This window comes from Meriones unguiculatus, chromosome 17 (genome assembly GCF_030254825.1).
Source record: "Meriones unguiculatus strain TT.TT164.6M chromosome 17, Bangor_MerUng_6.1, whole genome shotgun sequence".
Lineage (NCBI taxonomy): Eukaryota > Metazoa > Chordata > Mammalia > Rodentia > Muridae > Meriones > Meriones unguiculatus.
The window spans coordinates 37,291,826-37,309,660 of NC_083364.1; the positions used below are offsets into that span (position 1 = coordinate 37,291,826).

Below are 17,835 nucleotides of genomic sequence, written 5' to 3' on the forward strand. Positions count from 1 at the left end.
CAAGTACCTTAAAAGTCCAGGAGAGGGCACCACATCCTTTCAAGTGGGAGTTACAGGTGGTTGGGAGCCAAATTCCTGTCTCCTGGCATCAGTACGTGCTCTCAATCACGGAGCGACCTCTGCAGCCCAGATTCTGAGCCTTCAGCTTGTCAGACAGCAAGTGCCTTCAGAGCCAGAACTGTAGGATGAAGTTCAAGTGTCTAATGAAGTGACCATAGGACAGTAGCTACGTCTTGGGATGATCAGTGTTTCTTTACTCCGTGTCCTTCCTGCAAAGGAGTTATCAAGACTCCACCATGTACTTTAAGCTTGACTTTTCTTTCTGTTTTTCCTTAGCAGTAGGAGAAGGCCAGTGAGGTCATATATGCAAATTCTCGCCACATGGTTTCCATCTCTCGTGCTCTGGGAGTCAGAGTTCCTCTGGGATGAGGAACTCAGAGTGCCTTTACTGGCAAGGTTCTCCCTGAGAGACCCAAGAGCAACACCAGGCACACGGGAACACTCAGTCTTTGATAAAAGATAGATACACCCTTTAAAAAAATACTTTGCATGTCTTTCTCTGTTCGTTTGTCTTCTGTTCTGTGAGGTTATACGCCTGTTGGTGGGAAGTGGCTTCTCTTTCCACCATGTAGGTCCTGAAGCCCGAATTCAGGTCATTAGGCTTGGCGGCAAGGGCCTTTACCCACTGGGTTACCTCACCAGCTCGTGTCCTTTTGATTAGAGAACTGTCATTACGTCAGGGAGTTGGGATACTTTCAATACTAAATGAAAGTAGCCCAAGCCACCAGCTGGAACCCATAGGCAGGGCAACAGATGGACTTTGTACATGGCTGGGTAACAGCTGGGAGTGGAGAGCTCCCGCTCGGCACCTGAGGGTAGATGGGTATAAAAACGATTTCAGGAAGAGATGTTCCAAATAGAATAGGACGGTGACATCAGCCTACCTCGGTGCTGAGACAGGTGGACAGTCCCCGGAGAGCGCTCTTGCAGTGGGAGGCAGGAATCTTCCCTCAGGGGCTTCCCTCAGTCCCACAGCCCCACGGTAGCATGACACAGAGGCACGGGGTGGGAGGAGGGCATGAGTGTGGGGGGGCACACAGGTTTCTGCTCAGGAAAAGGCGGGAGCACTCTGCTTGTTCTGTAGAGGAGGGCCTGCCTGCTCTCGAAGGCCAGCGGAGAACTCAGAATGTCATCTCTTCTCAAACTAGGACATGATTCTGCTCTATCTTGTTGAAAAAACGATTTAAAACACCTATTGAAAATTCACATAATGATCTGGGTGGTGGTGGCACACACCTTTAATCCCAGGAGGCAGAGGCAGGTGGATCTCTCTTGAGTTCCAGGCCAGCCTGGTTTACAGAGTGAGTTTCAGGCCAGCCAGGGCTACACAGAGAAACCCTGTCTTGAAAAACCAGAGTGTGGGGGGGAGAACATTCATAGAAAGAAACAAGATTTTTTAAGTATTAAGAGGGGACCAACAGGATGGCTCGGTGGGAAGAGGCATGGGCCTGATGACCTGAGTTCAATTCCCACATACCATAAGATGACAGAAGAGAAATGACTTCTGAGAGTTATTATCTGACCTCCGCTTGTGCTCCGTGACACACACACACATGCAAAGTAAAATAAATCACAAATTTGAAAAGGTACTGACTGGGCAGGGAGAATGAAATGAATTTCAAAAGAAGAAGCACAAATGACAGTAGCTATTTTTAAAAGTGCTCAGCATCCCTAGCCATCAGGGAAATGCAAATGAAAACGGCTTTGAGATAGCACCTCACCCCAGTCGGAATGGCTCTCATCAACAAATCTGACAACAGATGTTAGAGAGGATGTAGGAAAGAAAGAGACCCCCCCCTCGCCCCCTCTATCCCCATTCACTGCTGGTGATGGTGAAATCAATACACAGTATGGAAATCAGTTGAGAAGTCACTGAAAAGGTTAAAAATAGAACTGTGCAAGTCAGCTGTCTCACTCCTGGCATCTACCCAGAGAACCCCATGCCCTAGCATCCTGATACTTACACACCCATATTTATTGCCACTCCATTTATGATAGCAAGGAACCGAAACCAGCCTAGATGTCTGTCAGCAGGTAAACAGGTAATAAAAAACGGGTCAATATATAAAATGAGATAGAATATTATTCAGCGGTAAAGAAAAACGAGATCATGAGATTTGCAGGAAATATGTGGAATTAGAAAGTGTACTGTTAAGCAGGGTCACCCAAATCCAGAAAGGAAAAAGCCAGAACAAAACCACATGTTCTCTCTGACACGCAGATCCTGGCCTACAATGTATATATGTATACACACAAACAGTGTTGGGGGGGTAGTATAACATTTAGAAAGGAGACCAAATAAGAATAATAGCAGATAATGAGGAGGGCAGAATAAAGGCCAAAGGACACCAAAGAGACTATGTTATTTTTATAGTTTCAGCTGTATCATGCTTTTTGGGTTTTTTTTGTGGTGGGTAAATGCATAAAAATGTAACCAATAGTTAAAGTGTAAAACCCTGCTTGTGGCTTCCGCATAGTCAATCTAACTGTAATAGAAGTTTACGAAAATGTCTAGACCCTGGATCAGGTCGAGTGTGTGTTTCAGTGGGTAGCTGAGTGATATTTGTGTTTGTAAGCTCATTCCAGTAACGTGATTTTCTTTTCGAGTCTCACTCTGTAGACCAGGCCGCCCACAAACTCACAAAGACCTGCCTGCCTCTGCCTCGGGAAGGCTGGGATTAAAAGTGTGTACCACTGCACCTTGCTAAATTGTTATTATTAAAAACATCACCAATTTGTCTGGTTAGATATGGCATTAAAGAGGGTAATGGGCATAGGTTACCTGGCTGTGACCTCAGCCTTGGGACTCCCAAGCAAGAGAATTATGAGTGCCAAGCCAGCAAATGTCCATAATTAAAAGATGAGTCAGGCTGAAGGGAAAACTGGCTACTCTGCTGAGGCTTGAAGGAAAGTGACCACGAAGAAAGCTAAATGATGTATTTGCCATACAGTCGAAGTCTAAGATCAGATCCTAACGAAGAACCAGAAAGATCGTGGCTTCGAAAAGAGTCAGGTCCCATAAGGCAAAGAAAGCACACTAGTGTGCTCCAGGCATGGAGGCCCACAAGGCGTTTCTCTGGACATGCTCACCAAGGTTACTGTGGTATTGTGGCGGTGTGGTCCATGGCATCCTGCAGTAGGTGCCATAGGGATTTCTTGTGACTGCTGCTTAAGATAAAAACAGTCGGCAGCCTGGCCTACAGAGAGTTCCAGGATAGCCAGGGCTACACAGAAAGAGCCTGACTTGGAAAAACAAAAACAAAACAAAAAGATAAACAGTCCAGGTGCCCATCAAGTAGAGTTCAATTCCCAACACCCACATGGTGGCTCACAACCATCTATAATGAGATCTGGTGCCCTCTACTGGCATGCAGGCGTACATGCAGGCAGAACACTGTATACGTAATAAATAACATATTAAGAAAAAAAAAACAAGTAACACTGAACGGCATGTAGAAAGGAAATTTTTAAAAACTTAAAAGAAGAAAAACATTAAGCATCTACAGCAGATAATACAGTTATGCACAGATTCATGTGAACACAGGAAGTCTGTGGGACATTAACACCAGCCCAGGCTGCCCTGTCCCTCCCACCCTGCAGGGCGTCCCGTCTCCAGCCTGTGCTCACCCTTGCTACTCTCCGCTGTCCCCGTGTCTCTCCCACCTGCCCTGTTGTCAGGTCTACATTCTGTGCTTCTCTCTCTCTCTCTCTCTCTCTCTCTCTCTCTCTCTCTCTGTGTGTGTGTGTGTGTGTCTGTCTCTCTCTCTGTCTCTCTCTCCCTCTCGGTCTGATCTTATGCAGTTGCGTATCAGGCATTAATTGTGAATCAAATTTTTATCATTCCTTGCCACAAGGAATTTGTGTACAGGGAGAAGGGGCACACTTTTCATTTTCTGCTTCCATCCATCTATGCATTACCATTCCTGGTATTTGGTTGAGTTGTTGAACTATCAAAAGTACCCTGCGCTCAGACAAGCTTGAGGAGAGGCGGGCCTTAGCCTGTCTTGTTGAACAGTGAGCACCAAGCTTCACCACCGAAGGGTTCAAAGCTGTGCTCTTGGCAAGGTGAAAATGGGACACAACTAGATATGCCTAGAATCCCTGGCATAGATTATGGGGTAAATATTCACTTATGAAAACCTGGGCATCGGCCAGGACTGGGTTCCAGAGGGTGTTACCCACAACGCTTCTACTTCCTCATGGAAGAGAGCCAAGGGAGCCAGGTCACAGTGAGGGTGTCACAGTGGGTAAAGATTTGCCTTTGTTATAATGGAAGGCTCTTCCATGTGTGACGGTCTTCCTCTCTGGGGCACTTCCTAAAAGAATTGTACCTACTGGACAATAATTACGAAGGGAGACTTGAGTTTTTCTGCTTCTAGAATATTCTTGTGGGTTTTTGGGTAGCTGCTGTCTGATTGGATGGAAGTTGTGGCCATGTAGATCCTTATGGATTTTCCTTCTCTCTCTCAGCGTGTGAAGATGGATATCGGCTTGAAAATGAAACCTGTATGAGGTAGGCTTCCCATTCCCTTTTTCCGATGAAGCGGTTACAAATGTTTTTTTCGAAACGCTGCCCTAAAAGACAGACCATCCAGGTGGAATGGTGGTGGCACACACCTTTGATCCCAGCACCCGGGAGGAAGAGGGAGGCAGATCTCTGAGTTGGAGGCTGGCCTGCTCCACAGAGTGAGTTCCAGGACAGACAAAGCTACACAAAGACACACTGTCTCTGGACAAATGAGAGAGAAAGAAAAGAAAGAAAAGAGAAAAAGGCAGACCATCCTAATAAAGAATTGTCCTAAATACAGAAGTTTCTCACAAACATTGCCTCATTATAGCTTTTGAGATTTGAGGCTGAACCCTCTTTTGTCTCTCTTGACTTACAGTTGCCCATTCGGCCTCGGTGGTCTCAACTGTGGAAATCGTAAGTATTCCAAATAGAGAATTGTGACTGGGTGGGGCCCAGCCTGCTGATCAGCTCCTCTCCTCTCCACCGTGTGCTTAAATCCTGCGCTAGGTGTGTGAGAAAAAGAGAGGAAGCAGGGGGCTGGAGAGAAGGCTCAGAGGTTGAGAACACTAGCTCTTCTTCCAAAGGTCCTGAGTTCAATCCCAGCAACCACATGGTGGCTCACAACCACCTATGATGAGATCTGGTGCCCAGTTCTGCTGCACAGGCAGAATGCTGTATAAATGAAAGAGGGGGGTGGGGAGAGAGAGAGAAAAACAACTGTTGGGCAGATGGCACTCGGTGATCACAGCACAGAAGACTTACATGACTAGAGAAAGCCACCAAGACTGCAGAGAGCAAGGTAGCTTCAGGAGACTCCCGGTGCAGTACAGCTGGGCAGGAGGACCAGCCTCAGAAGTCACACGCTGTGCGACAGAGCCTTACTCCCTGAAGGAGCGTGCAGCTCCGTCAAAGCATGGCCACGGGTACTGACAGTGTGGCAAGCAGGGAGGCCTCCTCTAGGCAGTCCGCTCTGAGGAGCAGTTTGAGGCAAGCTTCGATCAGCTTGCGCTGGCATTTTTCATATCTGCAGATACTTTTGAGACAGAAATTAGCTTCAAAATTATGAAACAATCTGTGTATATGAATCAGTAGCCATCAGGATGGTTTTAGGATAGCTTTGACCCTTGTTGTGCAGGTAAACGTGCGAACGGTAACTGTCTAAGGTTGGAAGCAGCTGTGATTTTATTCTCTGTGCACTAAGCGCTCTGCCCCGTTGCTTGTATGCCTCACTTTTTTTGTCTTCTGTGTACCCATTAGGCTTAGCTCAGCCTTTCTCCCCTACCCTACCTTTGTTTTTTCTTTCTTTTTTTTTTTTTTCTTTTGAGACAAAGTCTTTCTTTGTAACCCTGGCTGGTCTGGAACTCACTTTATAGACCAGGCTGGCCTGGAACTCTGAGAGGCCTCTGCCTCTGCCTCCGCCTCCCGAGTGCTGGGTTCAACATCTTTCTACTTTCTGTTCCAGTGAATGGCTATCTTTCTGCATGCAGTGGTGGTATTTGCATGCATTCGTGTCTGGGCTGTGTGCCATTGGTGGTTGTCTTGCTATGAATGGCCATCGCTACTAGCCATCTAGGACATGCATACCCTGTGTCCATTTATTCTCTATGCTCTCGTGGTCAAATAATCATGCCAACCCCATTGTTCGTGGAGTCTAAGAAATAAGCAGAATTTCTCTCAGGTCCCTGAGACCACTTTTCTCTCTCCATTTATCCAAGTGACCATCATTACGTCCAGCAGAGGGCAGGCACCTGCCTGGACTGCTGTTGACAGTTTATATTAAACTGTGCTGACTCTGATGTCTCTGTCAAATGACCTCTGTAAAGCATTTTATGGTAGCTGATAAAAATGTTATGACTTGTGATAACGTTTACAATGATGTTTGCTGTTCATGCTTCAGCAGCCCATGCTGAGAGGCACTTACTACCTGGCTCCTTATTTGCAGTGTGGGCCCAGCCCTGTTGGTTGGTTATAGAGTCGGGGGACACCTGAGTAGCTCCCCACTGTTGATGAAAACACCCGAGGAGGCTGTGGGTCACCATTCAGTGTTTATACAGGAGCCGTCACTCAACCTGATCTTTGTTTTCTTCATTAGTTTGGAAATGTGAGCTTACTCTTATGTAGCCCAGGCTAGCCTCAAACTCCTTCCTCAGCCATCCTTCCTGCCTCCACCTCTTGAGTTCTGGGGTTAACAAGTGTGCTCTACATGCCCACCCTATCAGGCTAGATTTTCTGTAGGCAGGAAATGTCTCTGGATAGATTCCTCGACACTCGATTCCTCACTGGCTTGTTGTCAAGCCCAGTGAGGTCTCAGCCAGCTTTTTCCAGCTACTGCGTGACCTTGGAATTCTCTCAGTCCTGCAGTCCTGGCAGTCTTCCAGTTCCAGGATCTTCTAGGCAGAGGGATCATCTGTGTCCTGCCTTTTTAAAGGTTCTTGCTGCTAGCTTTCTCATTCTGCTCAGGTTCCACTCCTTGCGTCTTGTAGAAAATATCCTTCAGAGGGGTAGGATTCCTCTTTCCCGAGGCTTTGCTCTCCAAGGACATGCAGGCCACCCACACCCAGGGCTCAGGACGCCAACTGGCTGATTTCTCTTCTTCCCATGGAACATCTGTCCTTGTTTATACCCCGTGTTCTAACAGCTGTGTCTTCCGTCCCCCTTGTCCAGAATTCTTTCCTAACTGTGTGACCCGACCTGTCCCTAGACCTCTGCTGTTCTCTTAGGCTTCCACATTTCCTTTGTTGCCTGCATTGTGTGTTGATTCCCCTGTGCAGGTGGGTAGTCTCCCCTTTGAATTGCTTCACCCTTTTCCCATCTTGTTAATGTGTGTTTGTATGTGTGCATGTGTATGTGTGTGTATGTAGGTATGTGTACATATGTATGTGTGTACATGTGTATTTGTGTCTGTGTATATATGTGTGTATGTATATGTGTATGTGTGTGTTTGTTGAATTAGGATCTAACATATCTCCCATACTAGCCTGAAACTTATTTTGTAACCTCAGATGGCTTCACAATCCTCCTTCCTCAGCCTTCCAAGAGCTGGAATTACAGGTCTGCACTACCATGCCAGACACTTTTTTCTGTTTTTAAAATTAAGTTTACATCGCCATAGCAGAGAACGATGTAAAATCATTGATCTCCCTTTTCAAACCCCAAGTCAGTTAGAGCAGAGGTGTAAGGTAAAGAAAGGGCGTGTGCACTGCCCGACACCCGTCACTCACCTGCCTCACACTGGCTGCGTGAGGACCGGCAGCTCCGGTTACCAGGCACCTAACCTGACAGAGTTTCAGACCTCCTCCCTCCACACCGATGGAATCAGAATCTGGAGATTTTCCAAACTCAGCCACGTGCGTGTGCTCTGCACGCATCCTACAGCTTAGAGAGCACAGATGTCATCCGTGTGGATGTGTGTCTCTCTTTCAAGGAATCGGGCCTCCCTGGATATACTATTTTTAACTTTTAAAATTAAGGTTTTATTTTCTGTAAATGAGCATTTTACGTGCGTGTACATCATATCTGCACCGTACGCGTGACCGGTGTCCTCGGAGGCTGGAGGAGGGCACTGGGTCCTCTGGAACTGGAGTCACAGAGGTTGTGAGCTGCCGCGAGGGAGCCAGGAACCAAACCCAGGCCGCCGGGAAGAGCAGCCGGGGCTGAGCCGTGTCTCCAGCTCTGTAGCCTGGTTAGCGGTGCGGTGTTTGTTTCTGTACTCTCGCTGTGTCCCTTTGGACAGTGCCATACTGTTTTACACTATCATTTACTTGAGTGCTTCCCTCTGGTGACCTTTTATGACGCTTTTTTATGGGCTCATCCTCTAAGCCATTTCTCTTGATTTATAGTCACTGTCGCCTCAACGGTAGAACTCACACTGTTCTTCCGGATCAGTTTCTTCCTACCTTCTTGTCCATCCGTCTTTCATACCCTTTCCATGTGCCCTTTCCTTCAAAGGCTCTAGCTCTTGTGGGCGCATTTTCATCCTTAACCCCTTCTGGGTGACTTTTAGAGCTGTCTTTTCTGTTTACAGTCTCTTCCCACCATCTAAAGCATTCCATTTAACGAAACTCCCGCTGTCTTGACCCACCCACTTTCCTGTCTGTCATCCATGGGGCTACACGGAGATTCAAACCAGAGAGGGAAGACCCTCTTCTCTGTGACAGAAACAAACCACTTAGGAGGAGGAGCCCCGAGTCTCCCAGATGTCAGTGCAAGCAGGCATTCCACTGGCCTCAGCTGGCTTCCCTTCCCATCGGGATGGGAGGAGAGCAGGGCTGGCCGGAGGAGAGCACTCTTCTGTGCTGGATATCCCCACAGCCCTGGTGAGATGGAAGAGACAGAACCCCCAGCAGAGAGTGGAAAAGTCACAAAGTCAACTGTCTTAATGGAGGGCACAGGGTCGATTCCCGCATAGCCTAGAGACCTGAGGAAGGGAGACTTCAGAGGAAGGAGAGGATGGCCTTGCTCAGAGATGGGAAAGCTTCAAAGGCAACATGGGCCATAGGCGCTTAAGCACTAAATGAATTTTAAAAGAAAACCGGTAAGGCTACCTAGAATGCTCTGTTGAGCAGTTTTAAAGAAAGACGGTATGTTCGTCGATTAAACTGACGTAAGAAGCGGGTGAGCTCTGCAGAGCTTACTGGAAGGACATGTCAGGCGTGGCAAGAATCCCTGGAGTGGGCGCCTTGGCAGCTGAGGTCAGAACTTCCAGAACCCATCCAAGCATGACCCTGCCTCCTCTCTGCTTTTGCTCCGAGAGGCTGTGCACAGGCTTTCTGCTCTTCCCAGACCACGCGGTGGGGAAACAGAGCCCTCACCCAGCGTGAAATACTGTGGTTCGGCCATCTTGAAGGAGAACGCTCCCTCTGCTTCCCGCCTGAGTTTGGGTCACATACTCATTTCTCATTGGCTGTGGCCAAGGATGTCAACATGAGCGAGCATCCCCACCGCACACGGAGGGAGTAAACACTTCCCAGACAGGGTGGGCTATGCAGATGGCCGGCTTCTTCCGAGTAACCATGTAAGCGAAGCTGAGGGCTCCTGAGGAAGGCGGAGGCCCAGAGTTGTTGTTTTGGTGGGAAATGCAGGCAAAGAGCGCAGCCTCGGCCCGAGAGGTGGCGGGAGGGCTGCACTCTGCACACGTGTTCCTGTGGAAGGAGGGACCCTGGCTTCATTCTGCAGCATCTCCTCAGACTAGAAAGCCCAGGACAGACAGAGATGGTGTCCCCGTCCGTATCCCGGTGGAACACTCCCAGCGCCTGCAGAGCTAGAAGTAGACGTGACAGTTGGCACTGGAGAGGGAAGACCCCATGAAGCTCTTGAGGCACAGGAAGCAGAGGTCGGCGCCGATGCCCCAAAAATGAGCTTTAATGATTCTGTGTGACATTGTCCTTGATAGAGATGGTAAAGGGCACGTGAGATCTCTCCACCCTGCTTCTTTCTGTTATTGCTTCTCTTTTTTCAGAGTTTCTCCTTGGCGTACACACTTCCAGGCTTCATCTTGACATTCTCTCAGACAGGATCCTTTTATGTTAATTCTCTTTACCCTGTATGCCCCTCAAGACCTTCCCACCCCACCCCTAGAGCCTTTCCCCCTTTCCTCGTGTCACATGTATTCTTCTGCTTTCCCCCTTCCGCCCCTTTTTGTCCCCTGCCTCCCATGGTCTCTCTTTCAGTTTTATTACTCATGCTCACCCCCGCTCATGTACCCACATATAAACATTACAGGCTGGGCGCCAGATCTCTGAGTCTGGGTTACCTCACTTAGCGTATTTCCTTGCTCCATCCATTTTACAGCAGATCTCATGCTGTTGTCGCATACTCACTGGGAAGTATTTACATTCCTATGACATCCAGGCAGGCGGACCCTTACAAACAGGATCGTTGCGTTTTAACAACGGGTCGACGGCAGATGTCATCAAAAGAAAACGAAAAGGCAGTGTGTGATAGGTGATCCCTAGAGGGAAAGTTGGGGGAACAAGTAAGGCTTTATTTTGTTTTTTTTAAAAAGCCATCCAGCCAGGTCTGGTGGCACAGGCCTGTAATTCTAGTACTTGGAAGGTGGAAGCTGGAAGGATCTTGAGATCGGGCCAGCCTGGGCTACGTGGTGAGTGCCAGGTCATCCTAGGCTATATAGCCAGAGTTATTTCTCCCTCCTCGTTGTCTGCCTTCTGCTTTCGTGTCTCTCGTGTGCTTGTGTGTGTGTGTGTGTGTGTGTGTATGTGTGTGTAACGTGTTTTTTTTAATTTAGGTTTCTCATATGAGAGAAAGCAGGCAATGTTTATATTCCTGAGCCTGGATTATTTTACTTAACATGATGCTATCCAGTCCCTTCCTGCCAAGTATGTTATTTTTCAGACAAAACTGTTTACTTCAAAGAGGAATGTGCTGTAACCCGCAGCCACTTGCAAGGATCACTCTCATAACAGCTATTCGATTGTTTTGCTGAAAGTCAGAAAAAGTAGCTTGATGTGTAGGATAAGTAAGAGTTAAACTGTTTCTGTTGTTTTTGTTTTTTGAGACAGGGTCTATGTTGTCTTGCTATCCTGGCTGTGTAGACCAGGCTGGCCTAGAACTTACAAAGGTCCGCCTACCTCTGTCTCCCGAGTCCTGGGATTAAAAGTGCGCACCACTATGCCTAGTTTAGACTTTGGTTTTTAAGAACAGAAAAAGCTAGGCATGGTAGCACGTGACTGTAACCCCAGGCTGGAACAGGAGGATTATTTCAACTTTGAGGCCAGCCTGGGCTACATAGTGAGTTCTACACTCCTGAAGAGTGAGTACCTGTCTCAACTAAAAAAGCAAAAAAAAGGAGAGAGTGTCAAAAGGCTTCAGAACCATAATTAAGGGAAAAAGGAATAAAAATATATTGTGAATTGCTATGCAAACCTCAGGCAGATGTGTTGTTTAGCTGTGGGCTTGATCTGTGATATTAATTTGAAATAAACATAGCAGGAAAAAAAAAGCAAAAAAGGTAGTGGTGGAGCACACCTTTAATCCTAGCACTTAGGAGGCAGAGGCAGGTAGATCTTTTTGATTTCGAGGCCAGCCTGGTCTACAGATAGAGTTTCAGGACAGCCAGGGTTACACAGGGAAACCCTTTCTTTGGGGAAAGCAAACAAACAAACAAAAACCCTAGTTATTGGCCTTTCATACTCTGTCTTGCAACTTGATAAACTAATTTTAATCATATTTCCCACAAGAAAAAATGGAAATTTTAATATGATTTATTATAATTTTGCTACAAATATACAAGTATAAAACACATTTAATTAGATCTTTTAGCATTATTTTATATGATATGCCTCTATCAGTGCTAATTTCTGGTAATTAAGTCAATATATAAGTAGCTTCCTGGGTCTCTGGCATGGTTTATGCAATGACCTAGACCCTGTACTTAGCAGACCGGTAATATATGTCTTCTGAAATTGAAGAGTTTAACCTGTCTCAGTTTTGTTTTACCAAGTAAGACCCTAAAACTGCACTAAGCATCTGTTGTTTTGTTTTAAGACTTATTTATTACTTATATAGTGTTCTGTCTGCATGTACACCTGCATGCCAGCAGAGGGCACCAGATCTCATTATGGATGGTTGTGAGCCACCATGTGGTTGCTGGGAATTGAACTCAGTACCCTTGGAAGAACAGCTGGTGCTCTTAACCTCTGAACCATCTCTCCAGCCTCCTTTGTTTGATTTTTTTTGAGGCAGGGTCTCACTGCAGCCCTGGCTTGGCTGGAATTCACTATGTAGACCAGGCTGGCCTTGAACTCAAAGAGCTCTGCTTGCCTCTGCCTTCAGTGTGAATCTAGCATCTTTATCTTTACTGTTACCATTAAGAAAGTTAAATTTCCAGATGTATAATTTTCACACGATTAAAGGCACCCATCTTAGGTGAGAGAGACAGAAAATGTAAGCATAAAAATCTTTCAGAACAGTGTTGGGGAAAGTTGATGCTCGTCCATTTATTTCCCTTTTGTGGTTTAGTGACATCTGAGACTGAAGAATTTCAGGGCTATCACCCTAGAGGAAAATGGATATCCGATCAATACAAAGAACGTGGAACTCCAGCCTCTGAGGCTCTCTGGGCCAGAGACCAGGCGGCAGAAGAGAGGGCTAGGCTAGGGCCACACAGGCAGAGGTAGGGGTGGGGCAGAGGCTCATTACTCAGGACCTCCTGACAATCCATCCTGTTTGCTCTTTTGCTGGACATGTTTAGCCTATCAACTCATCACTGTGGTGATCGCAGCAGCGGGAGGCGGCCTCCTACTCATCCTGGGCATTGCGCTTATTGTGACCTGTTGCAGGTAAGTGATGAGAATTCAGATTTAAATCCTGATTTACCGCCTGTGCTACATGAGGGTTGATTTTTCAGCTGTGAATAAACTAGCACTTGGGAAGCTGAGGTGAAAGGAATATGACTTTGAGACCAGCCTGGGCTCATAGCAAGACCTAGGCAAGCCTGGGCTACATAGTAAGACCCTGTCTCCAAAAGAACCAAAGTTAATAAATAAATAAATAAATAAATAAATAGGTGAATTAGACTTTATTGAAATTAAGAACTTTCAAGCTCTGAAGCTGAGGACCTGGTGCAGTTGGCAGAGTGCTTGCCTGGCGTGCATGGAGCCCTGTGTTTGCTCCCCACACGTGCAGAAATGAAAAAATAAGCACGGTGTTGTCCTGTGATCCCAGCCAAGGAGGTAAAGGCAGGAGGAATCAAGAATTCAAAGTCATCTCGGCTAGAAAGCAAGTGCAGAGCCAGCCAGAGATACAGGCGACTGTTTTAAAAGTAGGAAACAGCCCAACTTGGTGACAACATGCATCTTTAATCCCAGCACTCAGGAGGCAGAGACACTTGGATCTCCTTGAGTTAAAGGCCAACCTGGTCTACACAGCGGGCTCCAGGTTCTAGGACAGCCAGGGCTGTACAGTGAGACTGTCATAGATAGATAGATAGATAGATAGATAGATAGATAGATAGATAGATAGATAGATAGATAGATAGGGTGTGGCAGAATTGGGTCCTTACATCCCTACACGGCTGGGGGACATAAGCACCTTTGAAGGTCTGCTAAGCCCAGGACTTGCAGTGGACACACCCGCACAAGAACAATATCCCTGTATTCACAGCAGTTCTATTCCTAAGAGTCAAAAGGGGAAAGAATCCTAGTGCCTATGGGCTGATGAATACAAAAGCCAAACATGACAGAGCAGTACCTTGGATCCTTGTTCAGCCATTGGCTGACATATGGGACCAACCGTCAAAACCTCATCCTATGTGAAAAGGCACCTGAAAGATCCCCTGGGCTGTGATAGGAATAGGAGTTATTGGAGTTGCCTGTGTCTAATGGAGACAGAGAGTAGACCAGTTGGAGTCTGGGGCGGAGAAGTTGGAAAACTGGGGATGATGGCTTAAGGGGTCTGAGGCTTCTCCTAGAGATGACGAAGTGGTTTTAAAATTTTGAGGCTTCTTCTAGAGATGACAAAGTAGTTTTAAAATTGTGACGGCAGACAGTCACACCACCGTGAATGTGTTAAAAACCATTAAATGAGTAAATCATATAGTTGTACTAGTCATCTCTCAGAGCTGTGTATATATATGTAATCTAGGGAAGCAGACAGACGGAGGAAAGGGGCTGCCTGAACTATTTTAGCCGAACCTTGCTCAAGGCTTCCTGCAACGGAGTGTCTGTGGGAAGGGGAGAGAAAGGAGAGAGTGAATCCTCCTTGTCTACAGCCACCTGTTCGAGTACAGGAAAATTACAGCCATGTTGATCTAGATGATATGAAATGGAAGGAGTCATTTGCACATGACAGGTGGAGGGACCTTTCCCAAATTGCTAGTTATCTTTTTTGTGCCAGTGATAAAAGGACTTTTAAAGGCATCCCCCGCCTCCAGGAAGGCCACCAAGAATATCTTACTATAAGCAGTCACTCAGGTGTGCAGGCCACACGTATAGCCTTGCATCAAATTGTTGCTAAGTATAAGCACCAGCGGAAACAAACCGGTTGAGAGCAGTTACCCAGGGAAACAAAGCCTGACAGCTGGGAGGACGCAGGCTTTGCATTGGCAACATTCTATATCACGCAACGTGGTCATTTTTGGAGGGAGCCTGGACTCTCGGTTACTGAAAGGGAAGTAGTGGTAGGCCAGCTCTGAGCCTGAAGGGAGACAGCGCCGAGGCCATTTACTGGGCTTTGGCTTTACGATGCTGAGTCATTTCTGTGCCCTTCCCAGGAACTCACAAGTGGGGTCGAGGGAACAGGCTTCAGGTGTTCTTACTCAGAGCAAACATAATTAAACATCTCTGATCCTCCGCCCACAAGACAGGTTTTAGGGCAGTTGCCCTGTCCGTGTCTAGGCAGGGAAACCTCAGGGTTTCTGGGCTTCCTGGGGCAGCTAGAATGACAGCGTGGAGAGTCTGTAAGCAGGTGGCCCCACTTGAGGTTTTGTGGCTTGTGAAGTTGGGACTAAACCCTGACTAGGGAGAGGACAGGCCACCCCCATCCCACCCCCCACGCCCCAGGCTCTATAGCTGCAGGTGAGCCAGGGTCTAAGTCAGCTGTCTTCATGAGCTAGAACCGCCGTATGCTCTGGTTCCCCACTCAGGAACCCAAGAGCAGCGTTGATGGTCACCCGTGGCCTTTGTGCCCACAGCTGGCTATGAATGCTGATTCCCTGGCTACCCCAAAGCACAGCACCCTCTGTTTCTAGAGGACACAGTAGCTTCTTTAAAACTATCTTCATGGTCTGCTTAGGCTCTTTAAGTTGGGAAGTTTTATTTTTTGTCCTATTTTTTGGGTGGAATTGGGGACACCTAATGGCAGTTCTACTTTTTTAGTCAAATTCTAAATTATACTGGCATTTCTGGTGGGCAGCCGCGTGGAAACACAGGGGCCGTTCCCAGTCTCAATTTCCGTTGCGAAACACACTCTGTCAGTCTTGTCGCAGATTTCAGTTCCTGACACATAGGAATTCTACGTTTCCCGATGGGATCTGTTGCCCTTTTTAAAAAAAAATTTATTTCTTAAATCTCACAGGAAGAGTAAAAACGACATAAGTAAACTCATCTTCAAAAGCGGGGACTTCCAAATGTCCCCATATGCCGAGTACCCCAAGAACCCTCGCTCACAGGACTGGGGCCGGGAGGCCATTGAGATGCACGAGAACGGAAGCACCAAAAACCTCCTACAGATGGCAGACGTGTACTGTTCGGTAGGTGCCTGTGCCCCCGGCCTCAGGACCCCCGGCCTCAGGACCCCCGGCTCCGGGAGCACAGTTAATGAAGGCTTCCAGACACATAAACCTCTTAGACACACGGCTTATTCGTCGTCCAGGTTAGCGGTGGCCAGTTTGCGTGTGAGGGACACGCCCACAGAGCAAGCTGCTTTTCTAAGAGTGGGAGCCGTAATTCCTACACTTGCTTCAGCCCCTCGCCCTCTCCCTCTCCGTTTTAGCTCGTTTGCCGCCTTGTATCTCCCCTCCTGTGGCTTGTCGCTCAAAACTGGGGGCTGGGAGAAGCATCACAAGAGTGACTCATCTTCAGCGAGTAGGTTTTAGGAACTCAGTAGGTCTTTAGTCATGGGCCCCGCCCAGCCCTGGACTAGGTCATTGTCATCGTGAAAGCCGGGAGCATACCTCAAGCCAGGGGTTCTCAGCCTTGCTGATGCTGTGACCCTTTAACACAGTTCCTCGTGCTGTGGTGACCCCCCGACCACAAAATTATCTTCACTGCTACTTCGTAACTGTAATTTTGCTACTGTTGTGAATCATAACGTGAGCATCTGAGGCGACCCCTGTGAGAGGGTCATTCAGGGTGGTGACCCACAGCTTGAGAACCGCTGCCTTCAGCCTCTTCTCCTGTCCCACACCGAAGACAGTACAGCTCTCCTCTTTCATCTTGAATCACACCGTGTTAGCCATAAGGCAGCACACGTGGGAATATCTGGACCGAAAAGTAAACAGATGTCAGGTGACCGCTAGGCAGTTTGCTGTGTGGCAATAAACAGGGCGCTTGCCCTGTGGAGACATTTCACTATAGAAACCATAATCCCTCTGGTTGCTATGGGGACCAACCGGGAGGATCAGACTTTGGATGGGAGGGGCTGGTTTGTTCCAGTGTACTCTTTGAAAATTTTCATCAAGGAGGAAAAACAAGAAAGGTGGGGGAAACAAAAATAAGACACACCTCTAGTTAAACTCTCGTTAAACATCCCATTTCTGAACAGGCATTGGCTTTTTTTTCCTTCTGTCAGGGACATGTCTCCACTTCCCTAGATGTAGCTGCACTGAGTGTATCTGAGCCCCTCGAGCTTTGCTAGGGAGTCCTCAGCCTGGGTGTGGTGTGATAATCACAGCAACCAAGCAAGCTGTCTCCCGGGACTAAAGGGTTGCCTTAGATCTAGCTGAGAGCTCGGGTGAGCCTGTCTTAGTTAGCCTTCTATTGCTGCCACAAAACGCCATGTCTGAAAACAAAGTTGGGAAGGAAAGGGTTTATTCGGCTTACACTTCCACATCTAGTCCATCACTGAAGGAAGTCAGGACAGGAACTCAAACAGGGCAGAAACCTGGAGGCAGGAGCTGATGCACAGGCCACGGAGAGGTGCTGCTTACTGGCTCGCTCCCCAAGGCTTGCTCAGCCTGCTTTCTCATAGAACCCAGCACCACCAGCTCAGGGGAGGCACCACCCACCATGGGCTGGGCCTCCCCCATCAGTCACTAATTAAGAAAATGGCCTCCGGCTGGATTTTATGACGGCACTGTCTCAATTGAGGCTCCCTCCTTTCAGATAACTCTAGCTTGTGTCAAGATGTCATAACACTAGCAGGATAAGTCCCATCTTCTCTTCGTGGAAACAGAACCCAAGTTTACAGTATGATGTGGTCACCTGAGTGCCACTGTCCCTCGCAGCGGGCACAAAGTGGTCCAGGCAGTGCCACATTGGGCTCTCATAGGTATCGTGTTTATAGCGCACACTAGGATTTTCTCTCTACCAAAAACATTTATCTCTAATGCTGCATGAGAATTTTCTTTATTGTTTTTTGGATACCTGGCCTGGCCTGACTAATTTTTTTTTTAAGTCCCCTTTAAAATCTAAAAATTGCTACATCCATAAGGAGATAGACTTGTATGCCAGGCATAGTGGCACATCCCTGTAATCTTAGCACATGGTTAAAAGAGGCAAGATAGTTGCCAGGGGGGGGGGAGGGGGTCGCTGCTGGAGAGATGGCTCAGCAGTTAAGAGCACTAGCTGCTCTTCTCAGAGGACCCAGGT

At 47.5% G+C, this 17,835-nt stretch overlaps 1 protein-coding gene across 2 annotated transcripts in view; it reads left to right on the top strand.

Annotated features, from left to right (window-relative positions):
• Heg1 (heart development protein with EGF like domains 1) overlaps positions 1 to 17,835 on the top strand; it is a 78,069-nt gene that overhangs the window by 54,969 nt on the left and 5,265 nt on the right. For both annotated transcript variants that reach the window (XM_021640267.2, XM_060370280.1), the window contains exons 14-17: positions 4,531 to 4,573; positions 4,947 to 4,984; positions 12,780 to 12,867; positions 15,602 to 15,776. In XM_021640267.2, coding sequence (XP_021495942.1) covers positions 4,531 to 4,573; positions 4,947 to 4,984; positions 12,780 to 12,867; positions 15,602 to 15,776 — 344 coding nt within the window. The remainder of the gene's footprint in view (positions 1 to 4,530; positions 4,574 to 4,946; positions 4,985 to 12,779; positions 12,868 to 15,601; positions 15,777 to 17,835) is intronic.